This window comes from Pogoniulus pusillus, chromosome 4 (assembly GCF_015220805.1).
Source record: "Pogoniulus pusillus isolate bPogPus1 chromosome 4, bPogPus1.pri, whole genome shotgun sequence".
NCBI classification, from domain to species: domain Eukaryota; kingdom Metazoa; phylum Chordata; class Aves; order Piciformes; family Lybiidae; genus Pogoniulus; species Pogoniulus pusillus.
This window is the reverse complement of record NC_087267.1, coordinates 19,465,100-19,485,415: the sequence shown is the minus strand read 5'-3', so window position 1 is coordinate 19,485,415 and position 20,316 is coordinate 19,465,100. Positions and strand designations below refer to the sequence as shown.

At 56.9% G+C, this 20,316-nt stretch overlaps 1 protein-coding gene across 1 annotated transcript in view; it reads right to left on the bottom strand.

The window, feature by feature from the left end:
- SHANK3 (SH3 and multiple ankyrin repeat domains 3) overlaps nt 1-20,316 on the bottom strand; it is a 235,853-nt gene that overhangs the window by 147,998 nt on the left and 67,539 nt on the right. The window contains 2 exon segments of the mRNA XM_064142320.1: nt 4,240-4,576; nt 17,129-17,195. Of these exon segments, the coding sequence (XP_063998390.1) occupies nt 4,240-4,576; nt 17,129-17,195 (404 nt within the window).

Genomic DNA, 20,316 nt, shown 5'->3' with positions numbered 1-20,316 from the left:
AGACAAGGAGACTCCACAACCTCTCTGAGCAGCCTGCTCCAGGCCTCCAGCACCCTCACAGCCAACAAGTTGCTCCTGATGGAACCTCCTGGCTGCCACTTGGTGCCCCTTGGCCTGTTGCTGGGCACCACTGAGAAGATCCAAGCCTCATCCTCTTGCCCCCCACAGCTCCTTCAGCTCTTGCTGAGCATTGCTCAGATGCCCTCTGGGGCTGCTCTTCTCCAGGCTCAGCAGCCTCAGGTTCCTCAGGCTTTGCCATGGACAGACATTGGAGAAGAGCAGAAGCCAACAGATGCAAACATCTGGCCATGACAAGGAGAAGGGGAAAAGCCACTGTGGGGAGGAGCAGGGCTTCACTCCACCAGCAAGGAGAAGATCCCAGGAGCTGTCAGTGATGGCTGATGCTCCTCATGCAGAGGGAAAGCTGCCAGTGGGTGAAAGTGAGGAGACCAAGGTTCTTCATCCTGCTCTTCAGAGCAGAGATCAGAGATTTCAGAGGCAGAGCTGAGATCCACTCAGAAGCCAGGAGCAGGAATTCATTAAGCAGCCTGGGATGTGCCTGACCACACATCTGGAAGGAGGTTTTGGGAAGGATTAAAGCAAGCTAAGAACATCTCAGGGACACCTCTGAAGGTTGGTGCTACACAGAGCATATCCAGAAGATTGGAAAAGAGCAAATGGCCCAAAAAAGGACCAAAAACCTCTAAACAAGCCCAAAAGAGCTACTGAAATGGAGCTACTTCTTGGAGTGAGACACTGGAGCAAAGCTCAGGCCAAGGTGCTTGGACTTGCCTGGAGGGAAGCAATGTGGTGGTGACAGTCAGAAGGGACTTGTCAAGGACAGGGAGAGGAGCAGCAGCCAAACTCCTCAGGGTTCTGCTGGCTCCTTCAGCCTCCATGGCCACCACACTGAGAACAGGAGATGACCTCCTCATGCCTCCCCATTCGGGTGGGGAAGAACCCTGGGGGCTGTGCTGGGGTTGAGGCTGGTCTGGGTCAGCAAAACAAAGAAGGGATGGGAGAAGATCCTTGCCAGGTCCACCAGGGGGTTGCAAAGTGCTCCAAGAAGAAGCCTGCGATTGAAATGACTCCTGGTGAAGCAAAGGTACTAAACCTGGGCAGGAGGCACCAAGAGCACAAGGGGAACGCTGGTAGTGGTGGTGGTGTGGGCTTGGAGGCTATCACAAGCTTGGCTGTGAGTCACACATCACACCATGTGATGAGCCACCACAGCTCCAGCCTGGAGCACGGGACTCAGCTCTGCCCCACCAGGCTCCTTGGATCCAGGCAGGGGAGGAGCAGGACAGCAGCAGCCTGGAGAGGAGCCACAGCATGGTTCTTGAGTTGGAAGAGACCTTTAAGATCGTTGAGTCCAATCAGGAGGCCAAGGGATGGTCCTTGCCTGCCCTGAAATTCCTCCTCCTCCTCTGGTCCTGCCTCTGAGCAGGGACCTCTGCTCCATGGAGTCCTGCTCAGATCTTCTCCACCAAAGCTACCCCAGGCTCAGAGTTCCTCAATCATAGAATCGTTCGGGTTGGAAGAGACCTTTAAAATCATTGAGTTCAACCCAACACCACCACGGCCACCAAACCACGAGGTCATCTAGTCCAGCCCTCAACCAAGTACTACCATGGCCATCAAACCATGTCCACACACTTCTTGAACACCTCCAGGGATGGTGACTCCACCACCCCCCTGGGCAGCCTGGTCCAATGCCTGACTACTCTTGCAGGGAAGAAATTGCTCCTCATGTCCAACCTAACCGACCCCTGGCACAGTCTGAGGCCATGTCCTCTCATCAACTGATCCTCCTCTCCAGGAGCTACCCAGATGGGTCAGACTCAGCTCTGCCTGTCTGCTCCCTCTAGCCTCACCAGCTGGTGGCCCAGGTCATCCTGAGAACCCTGCCACAACCTTCTGGCTGACAGAAGGCCAGGGTGCTTCTTTCACCCCCACCCACCTCCTACCACTCTCCCAACCACGCTGTGCTCCTGGCTTCAGCAGGGTCCCCAGGCAGTGGTCTGCTGAGCCTGCTGCAGGGTGGAGAGGAACCAGTTCCTTCCTGCTTTGGAGCCTGCTGGATGTTCATTTCATCTCCTGCTCCTCACTCCTGCACCACAAACCTGGCAGAGGTCTCCTCCTTCCCTCCAACAAGCCATGCTGGAGTTCAGCCCCTTCAGCACATCTCCTTCCATCCACCTGGACCCTAAGGTCACCTTCGCTTCTCCTGACTCCTCCAAAGCACAGATGGCTTTAGCTTCCTTCATGACCTCTTCCACCACACCTCCAAAGTCCTTTGGCTCCCTGTCCTTGCTGCCTGGCAGTGCCCAGGTTGCCTCAAGGGGTCTCAGAGCTGCTTCTGCTTTGGAGTCAATCATGGAATCATTTTGGTTGGAAGAGACCTTCAGGATCTTCAGGTCTAACCATTGAGTAAATGCTACCAGGCCAGCACTGAACCACGTCCTACACCATCACACCTCCAATACAACCTGCAGCCTGGTCCTTCAGGCTTCCAGTCCATCTCTTGGTGGTTGGACACAGCTCTGGACATCACCCTCCAAACCCCATCTCTGGCCTCACACTGCCAGGTCCCAGTTAGACCTTCCTGAGCAGATGTTGCTTTCCACCAGCCATGGCTGTGGTGAGTCTTACTTCTCCATCAGCAGGCTTCCACAAGCAAAGCCTGACTCTATCTGTCACCAAAGGGCCCTTTGGCCCCACCAAGGCTCTCCAGAAGACAGCCTCCAGGACCAGAAGAGATGTCAAAGGCAGCAGTAAGCAGCACCAGAGCCAGCGTTCTTTGATGTTGCCACCAAGTGACAGGGAGAACATTTGGTTCAAGTCACTGACACCTACAGGCCACCAAAACCACCCAGTGATCACAGAAGACCTCTCTATGCTGCCCAGCATGCTGGGTGATGGTGTCCATCAGCTGCTCCCAGACCTGGTGGGTGCAGCAGAGCAATGTCCCCCAGAGAGGACCTCAGGCAGAATACCTATAGCCATGGGTCACACCATGCTCCATCAGCCTTCTGCTCCTCATGGACAAGGAGATGCAGGACCTCACCATGTCCCACCACTCCTCATGGACAAGGAGATGCAGGACCACACCATGTCCCACCATTCCCCACAGACACAGAGATGCAGGACCTCACCATGTCCCACCACTCCTCATGGACAAGGAGATGCAGGACCTCACCATGTCCCACCACTCCTCACAGACAAGGAGATGCAGGACCTCACCATGTCCCACCACTCCTCACAGACAAGGAGATGCAGGACCTCACCATGTCCCACCACTCCTCGCAGACAAGGAGATGCAGGACCACACCATGTCCCACCACTCCTCATGGACAAGGAGATGCAGGACCACACCATGTCCCACCACTCCTCGCGGACAAGGAGATGCAGGACCTCACCATGTCCCACCACTCCTCATGGACAAGGAGATGCAGGACCTCACCATGTCCCACCACTCCTCATGGACAAGGAGATGCTGGACCTCACCATGTCCCACCACTCCTCATGGACAAGGAGATGCTGGACCACACCATGTCCCACCATTCCCCACAGACATAGAGATGCAGGACCACACCATGTCCCACCACTCCTCATGGACAAGGAGATGCAGGACCACACCATGTCCCACCACTCCTCATGGACAAGGAGATGCAGGACCTCACCATGTCCCACCACTCCTCATGGACAAGGAGATGCAGGACCACACCATGTCCCACCACTCCTCATGGACAAGGAGATGCAGGACCACACCATGTCCCACCACTCCTCATGGACAAGGAGATGCAGGACCTCACCATGTCCCACCACTCCTCATGGACAAGGAGATGCAGGACCACACCATGTCCCACCACTCCTCATGGACAAGGAGATGCAGGACCTCACCATGTCCCACCACTCCTCACGGACAAGGAGATGCAGGACCTCACCATGTCCCACCACTCCTCACAGACAAGGAGATGCAGGACCTCACCATGTCCCACCACTCCTCATGGACAAGGAGATGCAGGACCTCACCATGTCCCACCACTCCTCATGGACAAGGAGATGCAGGACCTCACCACATCCCACCACTGCCCATGGACAAGCAGATACGGCACCACACCATGTCCCACCAACCTCCCCACTCCCCACCCATCATCACCCAGCTCCCCGTGGGTGCCCAGTGGGCACGCTATGGCCTCCCAGAGCCCATCCCTCTTGCCCTCCTCAGGCTCTCACCTTGCCTTGCCACGGCTGCCGCGGCGCAGGGTTGGCATCTCGGCCTCCTTCTCCTCCTGGACGCGCTGCAGGGACGGGGAGCGGCTGTGGGCGCTGCGGGCGCTGCCGGAGCTGGCCAGGCTGCCGTCGGCACCCAGCGCGGTGCCCGCCGCCTCCTGCATCTGCGCCAGCAGCTGCGGGGGCAGGCTGCGCAGCGAGGGCACCGGCGAGTAGGAGCCCCTGGTGTCCACCTTCAGGTTGTTGTCGCTGGCCGAGCGCTGCAGGACGCGCGGCGAGGACAGGGTCGCGCCCAGCAGCCGGCGCCGCTTGGTGTAGCTGGGGGTCTCCCGGAAAGGCACTGCAAGAGAGGCCAGCAGCAGAGTCACCACCGGCGGGGGCGGCTGAAGAAGACCTCTGAGGTCACTGGAGTCCAACGACCAAATGTCATCGAAGACTCAGCCTAACACCAAACCGTGGCCTTCAGAACTACGCGGCCATGGCCACAGCATCCGTCCAGGGATGGGGACTTCACCACAGGCCAGGCCTGCACAACCCTCAAGGGGCAGAAATTGTTCCTCATGGCCAACCACAACCACCCCTGGGGCAACCTGAGGCCATGTCCTCCTGCCTCTTGCTCCTTGAGAGAAGAGACCAACTCCCACCTGACTCTAGCCTCCTTTCAGGGACTTGTAGAAAGGTCTCCCCTCAGCCTCCTTTTCTCCAGGCTGGACAACCTCAGGTCCCTCCCGCAGCTGCTGCTCACCAGATCTGTTTTCCAGACTCTTCTCCAGACACCATCCAGCATCCTTCAGGCACGTGCCAGGAGAAGCCCAACCGACAGTGCACAGAAGGAGCCACCAGCTGCTCTCTGCCCTACTTGACCTTCAAACCTAACCCTCGGGAGCATGCAGAAGACCTGGACCTCAGGGAGTCACCAGAAGATGCCAAACTCCTGCCTCTGCCTGCAGCTCTGCAGAGGGAGGAAGAGTGGGAATGGAGTCACAGGCTCACAGGATGTTAGGGGTTGGAAGAGACCCAAGGAGATCATCGAGTCCAACCCCCTGCCAGAGCAGGACAATCCTATCTAACACAGATCACAGAGGAACACATCCAGGCAGGCCTTCAAAGGCTCCAGAGAAGGAGACTCCACAGCCACTCTGGGGAGCCTGTTCCAGTGCTCTGTGACCCTCACAGTAAAGAAGTTCCCCCTTGTGTTGAGGCAGAACCTCTTTTGCTGCAACTTACACCCGTTGCTCCTTGTCCTATCCCAGGGAGCAGTGAGCAGAGCCTGTCCCCCCACTCCTGACCTTCAGCCCTCAGATGTTTATAAACGTTTATCAAATCCCCTCTCAATCTCTCTGGATGGCCACAGCCTGCAGCTGGATCAGCCAAGCCTCCCAGCTTGGTGTCAGCAGCAAACTTGCTGAGCAGACTCTGTCTGTCTGTGCCCTCACCAATGTCATTGATGAAGATGTTGAACAGCACCGGACCCAGCACTGGTCCCTGGGGGACTCCACTGGTCACATCTCTCCAGCTGGACTTGGCATCATTGATCACCACCCTCTGAACTCTGTCTTGCAACCAGTTCCTAACCCACCTCACTGCCTGCTCTTCCATCCCACACTTCCTCAGCTTGCTCACTAGGGTGACATGGGAGACAGTGCCAAAGGCCTTGCTAAGGTCAAGGTAGACTACATCCACTGCTCTCCCTGAATCTACTCATTCAGTTGTGTCATCACTGGATGCTATCAGGTTAGTCAAGCATGACCTCCCCTTGGTAAATCCATGCTGACTACTCCTGATAACCTTCTACCCTTCCAAGTGCCTTGAGATGCCCTCCAGAAATCAGAGTCACAGGAGAAGATGGCCCTGCTGTGGAGCCCAGCACTGCAGCCCTTGGCTCAGGAAGGACCTCCTTAGATGTTATGGATCCATTTCCATCCTGACCACAAATCTGCTTAGCTTTGCCTGCCATGTGGTGATGTCCACTGAGGAACAACAACACCCCACCCACTGCTGGTGCCAGCCTCACAAAGGGACAGGTGAAGCACACAGAGCTCTCCTGTGCCCCTGCTCAACAGCATAGGTGGACATGGTGAGATTCTCCTAGCAGGGAACCTCTCACTCCGGTCCCATTGGAGACCCCCCAGCTTCACCCTTCCAAGGCCACTCCTTCCATGGCATGGTGCACAAAGGGACACAAGTCATGAACATCCTCCAGTGGCCACCACCATGGCTTGCAGAGGACGGGAGAAGTAAGGGCTGCAGGCAGGACATGGCCCAACATTGAATCACAGAACTTTTTTGGCTGGAAAAGTTCTCTGAGGTCATCTGTTGCCTAGGGAGGATGTGGGTGTCAGGTTGGAAGAGCAACCAAGTCTAGTTGAGAGGTGTCTCTGGCCATAGTGGGTAGATTGGAGTAGATGAGCTTTCAGGTTCCTTCCAACCTAAGCCGTTCTATAATGATTCTGTGATCAACCCAACACCACCATGGCCACTAAACCATGAGGTCATCCAGTCCAACCATCAACCTGTCACCACCATGGCCACCAAACCATGAGGTCATCCAGTCCAACCATCAACCCCTCACCACCATGGCCACCAAACCATGAGGTCATCCAGTCCAACCATCAACCCATCACCACCATGGCCACCAAACCATGAGGTCATCCAGTCCAACCATCAATCCAACACCACCATGGCCACTAAACCATGAGGTCATCCAGTCCAACCATCAACCCAACATGGCCACCAAACTATGAGGTCATCCAGTCCAACCATCAACCCGTTGCCAACATGGCCACCAAACCATGAGGTCATCCAGTCCATCCATCAACCCCTCACCACCATGGCCACCAAACCATGAGGTCATCCAGTCCATCCATCAACCCCTCACCACCATGGCCACCAAACCATGAGGTCATCCAGTCCAACCATCAACCCATCACCACCATGGCCACTAAACCACAAGGTCATCCAGTCCAACTACCAACCTATCACCACCAAACCATGCCCAAGTGCCATGTCCACATGTTTCTTGTATCCCTCCAGGGATGGTGACCTCACCACCTCCCTGTGCCATCCTTGGCTGAGAGCCTTGATAGTCCTTCCCAGCTGTGCTACTCAGCCACACTCAGATATTTTCCCAGGAGATATTTTGGGTTCAAAGTCCAGGGATTTCGGGCTGCTGTAGCTCTGCCTGTTGCCATGGCAATGCAAGGAGCTTCTTCTCTGGTGGCTTTCAAACACGTGCTGCAGGAATTTTCCTGCTCAGCTCCTCAGCCCCTTGCCCACCACCTCAGTGCTGCCCATGGCCACATCCAGGCCACCCCCAGCAGGGCCTGGCCAGCCAGAAGCCATAGGAGGCAAGGAGGGAGGTGGGGTGGGAAGGAGCAAAGGCTGAGCTGTGGAGGAGGTGCAGCTGTGAAGGCAGTTAAAGGTGCCCTGGCTTTGGGAGATCCACAGAATGGCCTGGGTGGAAGACACCTTTCAGGGTCATCCAGTCCAACCCCATGCAGTCAGGAAGGACATCCCCAACCACAGCAGGTTGCTCACAGCCCCAGTCAACCTCACCTGGAATGGTTCCAGGCATGGGACATCTCCCACCTCTCTGGGCAGCCTGGCACAGGCTCTCACCACACTACAGGGGCAATCATTGCTCCTTCCTCTCCACTCTGAAGCTCTCTCTTTCAGTTCCAAACCATCACCCCTGGTCCTGGCACATCAGGCCCTGCTCAAAACTCTGTCCCCACCATTTTTCTAAGCACTGAAAGGCCACCAGAAGGTCCCCCTGCAGCCTTCTCTTCTCCAGGTTGAACACCCCCAACTCTCACAGCAGAGGGCTTCCAGCCCTGCCAGCATCTCTGTGGCCTGCTCTGGCCCTGCTCCAACAGGTCCCTGTCTGTGCTGAGGTCTGCAGAGCAATCCAAGGAACACAACCACCTGTTGACACGAGCAACAGAGGACAGCTCTCCCCAGATGCTCCAGAACTTCTCCAAAGCCATCATGGAAGCTCCACCACGCAGTTCCAGCCGAAGCCTGGCTCTTTCTGGACAGGAGCTTGAGACCTTCAGAGAGATGCAACCCTTGGCTGGGCCAGCAATGAGCTGCAGCCAGAAAGGAAGACAGAACATGCTGCAGGTGAGGAAGGGTGGAAGAGGTCCTCCAGGAGAGATCCCCACATGGCACAGGCTGTGGGCTGAGCAAACCCATCAGCCTGACCTCAAAGCAAAAGAGGAGCCAGTGGAAGGAGACTGATGTGGAAGAGAGCTGTGGGTGGGACAGGTCCAGCAGGACATCAACATCTGGCACAGCCACAAGGACAGCAAAGGCCCCAGGAACACAGCAGACAGAAGACTGAGGCCACCTCATAGATGGGACAGTGATGAAGTCCAAGGCCAAGCACAGCCTGGCTTGGTGCTGGAGCCCTCCAAGCTGGCTTTGAACCTAGGAGAGGTGAGCAAGGAAGCACCAGCCCCGAGGTTGTTCACTTCTCTCCACATTTGAAGGCAGGAGACTTAGGCAAGCCTTCTGCCCTTCTGAGTCAAGAGAAGGAGAAGACCTTCCTGCTAGGGCTGGAAGTGTTGGCTCAACCAGAGCTCTAAGCAGGATCCACTGGCCTCCAGCTCCTCCAGTACAGCAGAGCAGCTTCAGTCAGCCACACACAAGCTCACTTCTCAGCTTGCCAGAGCCTTTGGTCATCTTCTGGCCAAAGGACATGGAGCCAAATTTCCTTCCTGCCACTTTCCCTCCATTGCACCCTCTGTGCCAACCCCATGGAGAACTTCTCCACCAGGTCATCAAGGTCCTCCTCCAGAGGGTGAAGCAATCTGAGAGGTGAGGAGCTGCTCCCCACTTGGGCTTTGCTGCAATACCAGTTTGAGATAGCTTGGTCTAGGCAGGTGAAGTTCTCACCAGGAGGCTCAGAGGTGCTCTGGTGTGCCAGGGTGCCACAGGTCCTGAGGCACACATTGACCTGCACCACCAACTGCATGGACAGCTTCTTGCTGCTCCTCGAGCTGCCTCAGAACAGTCATCTTCATCACCATCAACTCATGGGCCTCAATTCCATCCACCAGGTGCTAGAAGGAGTGACAGCTCCAGGCTGCTCCCAGGCAGCCAATTAAAATCATGGAATGGTGGAACCATTGTGGTTGGAAGAGATCTTGAAGCTCATGGAGTCCAAAGATTGGCCCAGCACTGCCAGGGCAACCCCAACCCATGGCCCTCAGCACCACATCTCCATGGCTTTGAAACCCCTCCAGGGATGGGGACTCCAACACTGCCCTGGGCAGCCTGGGCCAGGCCTGGACAACCTTCAAGGAGCAGATATTGTTCCTCCTGGCCAACCTCAACCTCCCCTGGTGCAACCTGAGGCCAGTTCCTCCTGTCCATTGCTCCCTGGGAGGAGACCAATCCCCACCTGGCTCCAGCCTCCTTTCAGGGGGTTGCAGAGAGCCAGAAGGTCTCCCCTCAGCCTCTTCTACTCAAGTTCTGGAGAAGGTTCCTCTCTCCATCCCCCTAAAGCTGCTGTCTGAGATGGGGAAGGGAGAGAAGCAAGAACAATAAGGATGAAGCAGCCCAACTTGGTGCAGCTCAACAATCAGCTCTGAGTAGTCCTCTGCACCTTCTCAGGAGTTCAATCCAAGTGTGCTGGCTGCTGGCAGCAGATGAATCACTCCAGTTTCCATGACAGCAGCAAACCCTGCCCAGACCCAACACTTCCTCCCATGCTTTCCCTCCTGCCCTCCAAAGGAACTGTATGTGGAGATGCCCCTCAGAGCCCAGCCCTGCTGGCAGGATGCAGCCCAAGCTCACTGAGGTACTTCAGGGGCAGAAGATGCCCCTCAGAGCCCAGCCCTGCTGGCAGGATGCAGCCCAAGCTCACTGAGACACTTCAGGGGCAGAAGATGCCCCTCAGAGCCCAGCCCTGCTGGCAGGATGCAACCCAAGCTCACTGAGACACTTCAGGGGCAGAAGATGCCCCTCAGAGCCCAGCCCTGCTGGCAGGATGCAGCCCAAGCTCACTGAGACACTTCAGGGGCAGAAGATGCCTCTCAGAGCTCAGCCCTGCTGGCAGGATGCAGCCCGAGCTCACTGAGACACTTCAGGGGCAGAAGATGCCCCTCAGAGCCCAGCCCTGCTGGCAGGATGCAACCCAAGCTCACTGAGACACTTCAGGGGCAGAAGATGCCCCTCAGAGCCCAGCCCTGCTGGCAGGATGCAGCCCAAGCTCACTGAGACACTTCAGGGGCAGAAGATGCCCCTCAGAGCCCAGCCCTGCTGGCAGGATGCAGCCCAAGCTCACTGAGACACTTCAGGGGCAGAAGATGCCCCTCAGAGCCCAGCCCTGCTGGCAGGATGCAGCCCAAGCTCACTGAGACACTTCAGGGGCAGAAGATGCCCCTCAGAGCCCAGCCCTGCTGGCAGGATGCAGCCCAAGCTCACTGAGACACTTCAGGGGCAGAAGATGCCCCTCAGAGCCCAGCCCTGCTGGCAGGATGCAGCCCAAGCTCACTGAGACACTTCAGGGGCAGAAGATGCCCCTCAGAGGCCCGCCCTGCTGGAAGGATGCAGCCCAAGCTCACTGAGACACTTCAGGGGCAGAAGATGCCCCTCAGAGCCCAGCCCTGCTGGAAGGATGCAGCCCAAGCTCACTGAGACACTTCAGGGGCAGAAGATGCCCCTCAGAGCCCAGCCCTGCTGGCAGGACGCAGCCCAAGCTCACTGAGATGCTGCAGGGGCAGAAGATGCCCCTCAGAGCCCAGCCCTGCTGGCAGGATGCAGCCCAAGCTCACTGAGATGCTGCAGGGGCAGAAGATGCCCCTCAGAGGCCAGCCCTGCTGGCAGGATGCAGCCCGAGCTCACTGAGATGCTGCAGGGGCAGAAGATGCCCCTCAGAGCCCAGCCCTGCTGGCAGGATGCAGCCCAAGCTCACTGAGATGCTGCAGGGGCAGAAGATGCCCCTCAGAGCCCAGCCCTGCTGGCAGGATGCAGCCCGAGCTCACTGAGATGCTGCAGGGGCCCCTGGTCCAAGCTGTGAGCTGCAGCCTGAGGAAGCTGGGCACAATCAGCACTGGCAGGGCTCCAGGACTGCTGCTCAGCCTTAAATATTCATGGGGGAGAGCAAGGCAGGAGAGCAAATGTCTCCAGCTCCAAATATCTCCAGCTCCCAGCCCAGAACCCACACTGCCATTTTAACAGTGGAAAATTACCCAGCAGCTGGAGAGGGCTGGGAGCAGCTCCCCTCACTGCTCCCCCAGACAGGGGCCAGGCTGCTCCAGGAGACCTTCTAGGGAATTCTTTTTTCTAGGAATAAAAAGCAATGGAATAGGAGGAGAAGAGGCAGAGCAGAACTTCTCAGCTCCAGAGAGGGAGCTGTGAATGGGCTGGGATGGGGCTGGAAAGGGGTTGGAGCAATCTCCCCCTAGGAAGCCTCTACTGCTGCTCAGAGCTGTTAGAATCATGGAGTGGGGTGGGGGAAGGGACCTCTGGAGCTCATCCAGTCCAACCCCTCTGCTCCACCAGGGCCACCTACAGCAGCTTGCCCAGGGTCACAGTGGCCAGGTAGGGCTGGAAGCTCTGCAGACAAGGAGACTCCACAACCAAACTGGGCAGCCTGCTCCAGGCCTCCAGCACCCTCACAGCCAACAAGTTGCTCCTGCTGGAACCTCCTGGCTTCCACTTGGTGCCCATTGCCCCTTGGCCTGGCACTGGGCACCACTGAGAAGATCCCATCCTCATCCTCTTGCCCCCCACAGCTCCTTTGCTCAGCTGCCCTCTGGGGCTGCTCTTCTCCAGGCTCAGCAGCCCCAGGGCTCTCAGCCTTTGCTGCTCACAGAGATGCTGCAGGCTCCTCAGCATCTCCCCAGCCTCCACTGGACTCCCTCCAGTAGCTCCCAGTCTCTCTGGCACTGGGGACCCAAAACTGGGCCCAGGACTCCCTAGGTGGCCTCAGCAGGGCAGAGCAGAGGGGCAGGAGAACCTCCTTTGCTCCGCTGGCCACACTCGAATGATGTCAGCAGATATTCCTGGTGCTGGATTTGAGCCCTTCCATCTTTCCTGGCTGATCCCAACATAATTCTCTCCAATCTGGAGTTGTCTAAATCCTGCCCTAGTACCTCTGAGCTTCTTCTGGCAGTGCTGCAGAGCTCTGAGCCTCTCCCAGAGTCATTCTCTTGTCCCTTTCAGAGCCTCCTCCACATCTCAGGAGCTATTGAAGGAGCATCAGAGGCAGCAGCCAGCAGCTCACAGAGCTCTGCTCTGGCTGCATTTGAACTTCCCTGCAGCAGCTCTGGCCCTGCTGCTTTGGATGCACGAGGCTGGGCTGCTGCTGGCCTCAGAACCAGGCAGGAGCAAGTTCTAACAGCTCCAATTTGGGCTTTTGTCCCTTTTTTTGTGCTGGTTTTGTGTGTTTTGTTGCTCTTTTTCCCTCCCAGCACAGAGCTCTGGATGGGTATGGTTTCCACCAACGATTTGCACTGGCCACAAGCTGGATTTTTATGCCTTGTGGAGTGCTTCTAACTGGAGCATCTCTGTGAGGAGGAAGGGTTGAGAGCCCTGGGGCTGCTCAGCCTGGAAAATCGTAGAATCAAGCAGGGTGGGAGACACCTCCAAGGTCATCCAGGCCAACCTAGCACCCAGCCCTGGCCAATCAACCTGACCATGGCACTAAGTGCCCCAGCCAGGCTTTGCTTGAGCACCTCCAGGGACAATGACTCCACCACCTCCCTGGGCAGCCCATTCCAAGAGCAGCCCCAGAGGGTATCTTGTCAATGCTCAGCAAGAGATAAAGGACCTGTGGGGGGCAAGAGGATGAGGCTTGGATCTTCTCAGTGGTGCTCAGTGCCAGGCTAAGGGGCAAGGGGCACCAAGTGGAAGCCAGTAGGTTCCAGCAGGAGCAATTTGTGGGCTGTGAGGGTGCTGGAGGCCTGGAGCAGGCTGCTCAGAGAGGTTGTGGAGTCTCCTTGTCAGCAGAGCTTCCAAGCCCACCTGGCCACTGTGACCCTGGGCAAGCTGCTGTAGGTGCCCCTGGTGGAGCAGAGGGGTTGGACTGGATGAGCTCCAGAGGTCCCTTCCCACCACACCATGCTGGGATGTTGTGAAATCTGACTGAGAAGAACACCTGCTGCCAGCAGAAGCTTGGGTGACAGTGGTGACACTGAAGTTCTGCTGACCTGCCAGCAGAGAAGCTCTTACCAGGCCAAATAGGGAACAACAAATGGAGAAGATCAGGTGGGAACATTCCCAGCACCACCCAGGCAGGCACCTCTTGGTCCAGCAGGACTCAGTGTTCTGCTCTATCAATGGCTTGGGCCAAATAGAGACCTTTGGCATAAAGGTGATGCAAGGCCTAATGGCCTCCCACTGGATTGGGATGACCACGAGTCAAACTGTAGCACACTGAGAGTGCTGAGAGCCTGTGCCAGGCTGCCCAGAGAGGTGGGAGATGTCCCATCCCTGCAATCATCCCAGGTGAGGCTGTTTGGGGGCTGTCAGCAACCTCCTGTGGTTGGGGATGTCCCTGCTGACTGCAGGAGGTTTGGACTGGATGAGCTTGACAGTCTCTTCCACCTATGAAGTGCAAGGTCCTGCAGCTGGGTGGAGGCAATGCCAAGCACAAATCCAGGCTGGGCAGGGAGTGGCTGGAGAGCAGCCCTGAGGAGAGGGACTTGGGGGTGCTGGTGGATGAGAAGCTCAACATGAGCCAGCAGTGTGCACTTGCAGCCCAGAGAGCCAAGCAGAGCCTGGGCTGCAGCAGGAGAAGTGTGGCCAGCAGGGCCAGGGAGGTGATTCTCCTCCTCTACTCTGCTCTGCTGAGACCCCACCTGGAGTGCTGCATCCAGTTCTGGAGCCACTGTGACAAGAGGGATGTGGAGATGCTGGAGTGTGTCCAGAGAAGGGCCAGGAGGATGCTCAGAGGGCTGCAGCAGCTCTGCTGTGAGGACAGACTGAAGGAGTTGGGGCTGTTCAGTCTGGAGAAGAGGAGGCTCCCAGGTGACCTTCTTGTGGCCTTCCAGGATCTGAAGGGGGCCTACAAAAAAGCTGGGGAGGGACTTTTTAGGCTGTCAGGGAGTGACAGGACTGGGGGGAATGGAGCAAAACTAGGAGCAGATTCAGAGTGGACGTTAGGAAGAAGTTGTTCAGCATGAGGCTGGTGAGACACTGGAACAGGTTGCTCAGGGAGCTGCTGGAAGTCTCATCCCTGGACATTTTTTAACCCAGGCTGTGAATCTGAGCAACCTGATCTAGTGTGAGGTGTCCCTGCCCATGGCAGGGGGGTTGGAATTAGATGATCCTTGAGGTCCCTTCCATCCCTGACAGTTACTCTGTGATTCTCTGATGCCATGAGAAGGTATTCACAGAGTGACCTCTAAGGTAAGACAGGATGACCTCACCAAGCTTCATCACAGCAAGATGAACCACTTGAGGAGGCACAAATGAAGGCTGCCCACCACAGGAGGGACAACCCCACACATCCTGAGGAAAGGGTCTCCACCAGTAACTCAACCAGCAGAGGAGAACCCACCCAGCAACCAGCAACCAACCCTTTGCAAGCTGCTGCATTTCTTTTTTGCTCCTCTGTCAGGTTATGATGGAACAAAAATAAATTAAATAAATAAATAAATAAAGCCAAATTCAGACCACAGCTCCAAAAATAATGTTCACCACCAGCAAGAGCTCCAAATAAAGCCAGGCAGTAGTTCAGAAGCTGGTCAGCTCCATCTGTATTCAGTCAAAAAACAAAGCAGAAGCTATTTGTGGGTCCACCAAGGTGACTCTTGCTTGTTATGGTGTCCCAGGAAACAGCTCCTCAGACCCAAGGTTCATAGAATCACAGAATCATAGAATCAACCAGGTTGGAAGAGACCTCCAAGAGCATCCAGTCCAACCTAGCACCCAGCCCTAGCCAGTCAACCAGACCATGGCACTGAGTGCCTCAGCCAGGCTTTGCTTGAACACCTCCAGGGATGGTGACTCCACCACCTCCCTGGGCACAAGGTCCTTGCCCATCCCAACCTGGCCAGGCTGCTCTCCTGCGTCAGAGGAACAACCACACAAGGTCCTTGCCCATCCCAACCTGGCCAGGCTGCTCTCCTGCCTCAGAGGAACAACCACACCAAGGTCCTTGCCCATCCCAACCTGGCCAGGCTGCTCTCCTGCCTCAGAGAAACAACCACGCCAAGGTCCCTGTCCATCCCAACCTGGCCAGGCTGCTCTCCTGCCTCAGAGAAACAACCACACAAGGTCCTTGCCCATCCCAACCTGGCCAGGCTGCTCTCCTGCCTCAGAGTAACAACCACACCAAGGTCCTTGCCCATCCCAACCTGGCCAGGCTGCTCTCCTGCCTCAGAGGAACAACCACACCAAGGTCCTTGCCCATCCCAACCTGGCCAGGCTGCTCTCCTGCCTCAGAGGAACAACCACACCAAGGTCCTTGCCCATCCCAACCTGGCCAGGCTGCTCTCCTGCCTCAGAGTAACAACCACACAAGGTCCTTGCCCATCCCAACCTGGCCAGGCTGCTCTCCTTGCCCAGAGGTCACCTCTCAGTTCTTTTTTAATGGACTTCAGAAGCAATTTCTCCTTCCTTGAGCAGTTCACTGCTGGCTCCCCCTGACCCCAGGTAGATGCCATCTGGGCCTGCTGCTCTGTCTGCACTTCCCTGACCTACTTTCCAGGAGAAGCTGTGTCCAGCACATGGACAACTTCACCCTCTCAGCCTGTCCTTTCTCCTTGCATGGCCTCAATCAGCACAACTGAGCTGCTCCACCACTGAGACAGCTTCAACCACAGGAGAGTTTAGGTTGGAAGGGACTTTTGGAGGTCATCTGGCCCACAGCTCCTCTCACAGTTGCTTTCCTCTTGAGTCACCAGGGTGGGTTTCCTGCCAGCACTGTCTTCTGAGGTGGCTCCTGGGAATGGTCAGGCTTTTCTCCATGTCCCCTCTGATCTTCCACCTCCCCACTGACGAGCAGCAAGAGCAGCTGTGATGAGGGACACCTTGGGGTCCAGGTTTCTACAGCCACAGCCACTTCCAAGAGCCAAGCCCCAGTACCTGCTGGCTGTTTCACACTCCCTTTCCACCTGCTGAGCTGCTGAGGAGACAACGTGCTGAGGACCAACCCTTCACACTGGTTCCAGAGAGCTCTTGGACCCAGCTTCTCAGAAGTGAAAAGTTACCCAGTGCTGCTTTGGGGCAAGCTGAAGCTCAGCTTGGCTTCTCCTCACCCATGCCAACAGCCACACCACAGGAGGGCAAGAGGAGGTGCCACAAGGAGAAGGTCGACCAGAAGGTGGAAAACCATCCCTCCATGAAGAGGTAAAGACATCCAGGAGGGTGGTTTCCCCCTTCAGTGTGGGGCAGCTCCATAACTAATGGCACTGCTCAGGCTCCTCCACACCAAGCCTGACCAGGAGATGATCTCCAGCATGGAATGACCTCAGGGATGCAAAAGAGAGAGAAAGTGAGGGGGGGAGCAGGGTGACCAAAGAGCTTCCCAGAGCTCCATAACTAATGGCACTGCTCAGGCTCCTCCACACCAAGCCTGACCAGGAGATGATCTCCAGCATGATATGACCTCAAGGATGCAAAAGAGAGAGAAGGTGAGGGGGGGAGCAGGGTGACCAAAGAGCTTCCCAGAGCTCCTCCAGACTCCAAGCTTGGCTGATCCTTTAGCTTGGCTATCTCATGAGCCACCAGGTTCTGCTGGCCCCAGGAGGACAGCAGATCCCTTCTGCCTCTCCCAAACCCAAGACCCAAGGGGTAGCTCCCACCCACCACCAGGAAAGCACCAGCTGAGAGCCCCAGAGGGACACAGCTCTGGGGGGCACAGGAAGGTCCAAAGCTGGGAGAACTAACTGCACAAAGGAAGGGGGAGGTGGGGAAGAAGAAGCAATCTGAGACTCACCAACATCAGACTCTTTGTGGGTTTTGATGATCTCAGCCAGCTCGAAGTTTCCTGCGATGATGGCCACCTGAAAAAGAGGAGGAGGGCAGAGAGTTGAGGAGCTGTCAGCAGCTCAGCTGAGGCCATCTGGACCACAACAGCTGCTTGCCATAGAGGAGGGCAGGGCCACAGCTTGCTCTATCTCAGCTCAGCCCATCAGAAGCTTCCCCCCTCAGGGAGAAGACGACAGGCAGGGAGAGCTTAGGGGCATGGCCTGTGCCACCAGAGGGTGGGGAGCAGCTCCAGGATAACCCTGCCCCTCTCCTCAGCCTGTTGCTGGTGCCAGCCAGGAACTTATCTTAGGGCTCCCAGGCCCTGGTAAGATGTTCTCCAGCCTGGAGCCTTCCAGTGAAGCCTCCTTTAGCCAACAAAAGGTGACCTGGCAGCCACCAAGTTCACCTGAAGGGTCTCCACAAGCTTAACTCATGCCCACTCCAGGGCAAGGAGCTGGCCAAGGAGCTGCTTCACAAAGCTGCCTCAACAAGGCCACAGTGCTTCAGACCAGCTCTGCCCACCACCAAGGACAATCTCTGCACCATGAGGGTGGTGAAACACTGCAACAGGTTGCCCAGGGAGGGAATAGAGGCTCCATGCCTGGACATACTCAAGGTGAGGCTGGAGAAGGCTCTGAGCAAGCTGCTCTAGTGGAGGATGTTGCTGCTGACTGCAGTGGGGTTGGACTGGAAGAGCTTTGGAGGTCCCTTCCATGACCACTCTATGACCTTGGAGAATTTAAGGACCAAGGCAAAGGGTGCAGAAGCATGGTGAGGTGGGCAGGAGGGGCACAGAAGCCACCACTGCTCCTTGGGAAGCTGAAGCAGATGAGCTGCCCTGGGTTGAAGTGCTTGGTCCCACCTATGACGACCTCATGAACCACAGCCACCTCTGCCCTTCCCACCCCTCCCAGCATCCCCAGTCCCTGCTGAAGCTGCTCAGGAGGGTGCCCTCATTTAGCAGCACCTACAGATGAGAAGCAGCTGGACCAAGAAAGTCCCTGGGTGAAAACAAAGAGCTGCTGCTCAGGGCATGGAAGCAGCTGAGATCCCTCAGCTCCATGCTGAGACCACTACCCTCCTCCACACCTTCTCTATAACCCATGCTTGGTGAACACCTTGGAGCAGGTAGCAGAAACCAAGCCTCTGGCCAAGCCATGAGCACCACCAGCAGCTCCAGCTGGCTCAAGCCCTTGCTGAGCATTGCTCAGATGCCCTTTGGAGCTGCTCTTCTCCAGGCTCACCAGCTCCAGGGCTTTCAGGCTTTACTGCTCATTTCTGTGCCACAGGAGAAGAGGAAAGCTGGAGAAGACCTCCTGTGGAATTAGGAATGGCAAAGGGACAGAGAAGACCTCCTGTAGAAATAGGAATGGCAAAGGGCTGGAGAAGATCTCTGATGGAATTAGGAATGGCTAAGGGCTGGAGAAGACCTCCTGTGGAAATAGGAATGGCAAAGGGCTGGAGAAGACCTCCTGTGGAAATAGGAATGGCAAAGGGCTGGAGAAGACCTCCTGTGGAAATACGAATGGCTAAGGGACAGAGAAGACCTCCTTTGGAAACAGGAATGGCAAAGGGCTGGAGAAGATCTCTGATGGAATTAGGAATGGCTAAGGGCTGGAGAAGATCTCTGATGGAATTAGGAATGGCTAAGGGCTGGAGAAGACCTCCTGTGGAAATAGGAATGGCAAAGGGCTGGAGAAGACCTCCTGTGGAAATAGGAATGGCTAAGGGACAGAGAAGACCTCCTTTGGAAACAGGAATGGCAAAGGGCTGGAGAAGACCTCCTGTGGGAAAGGGATGGCCTTGCTAAGCTGGGTGCAGGCAGCATCCCAACAGGCTCCAGCTGCTCAGCTGTCCTCAAGCCCTGAGGCCACTTGGCCAAGATGCTGTCAGCTCCTCCTGTAACACCTCACCCAAGCCTCCTCTGGTTCCTGAGGGCCTCCACAGCCCATAACCTCCTCCCCACTGCCTTCTCCCCGGGAGCAGAAGGATTCTCTTCAGCCCTCTCTCTTCAGCAAGTAGCAGAGCTTCAGGATCTGGACTCCTTCCCAAGCTGTCTCCCTCCCCTGGGCCAGGCAGTTCCGTACCTGCTGCAAGCTTCCAGCAAGCTGGCAGCTCCCACAGCTCCCTCCCAGCCCTCCCAGAGGGCAGCTCCATCTGGGCTGCCACCCCAGCAGAAGCTCTGGGCAGCGAGGTGTGCCACCACCTGCCCCACAGATGGCACCACTCTGATGCCTTAGGGGGTGTCACAAAGGTCAGGCACTCCCTGGCGAGCTCACAGCCCCCAGGACCCCTGCAAGCCACAGGCAGACCTCCTCTGCACCAGCTTCAGAGCTGGGCAACCCTAAGTGTCCCCTCTGCCTGCAGACCAGATGTGCCAGGTGGGCACAGGGGACCTAGCACATCTGGAGACAATCATGGTGCACCCCACGGAGTCCCACAGCAGTCCCACAAAATGGGCCCTCCAGGGAGCCCCACAGCAGACCCAACCCTTCTGCAGACACCCATGGGCCCTCCAGGGAGCCCCACAGCAGACCCAACCCTTCTGCAGACACCCATGGGCCCTCCAGGGAGCCCCACAGCAGACCCAACCCTTCTGCAGACACCCATGGGCCCTCCAGGGAGCCCCACAGCAGACCCAACCCTTCTGCAGACACCCATGGGTCCTCCAGGGAGCCCCACAGCAGACCCAACCCTTCTGCAGACACCCATGGGCCCTCCAGGGAGCCCCACAGCAGACCCAACCCTTCTGCAGACACCCATGGGTCCTCCAGGGAGCCCCACAGCAGACCCAACCCTTCTGCAGACACCCATGGGCCCTCCAGGGAGCCCCACAGCAGACCCAACCCTTCTGCAGACACCCATGGGCCCTCCAGGGAGCCCCACAGCAAACCCAACCCTTCTGCAGACACCCATGGGCCCTCCAGAGAGCCCCACAGCAGACCCAACCCTTCTGCAGACACCCATGGGCCCTCCAGGGAGCCCCACAGCAGACCTAACCCTTCTGCAGACACCCACAGTGTCACCATGTCACCCATGGCCCCTAGCAGCACATCTCCACGGCTTTGAAACCCCTCCAGGCTATACACACATCTCCAAACACCCTGAAGATCAGCAGGTGATGCTGTCATCTCCTCCAGCCAGAGGCCTTCTGAC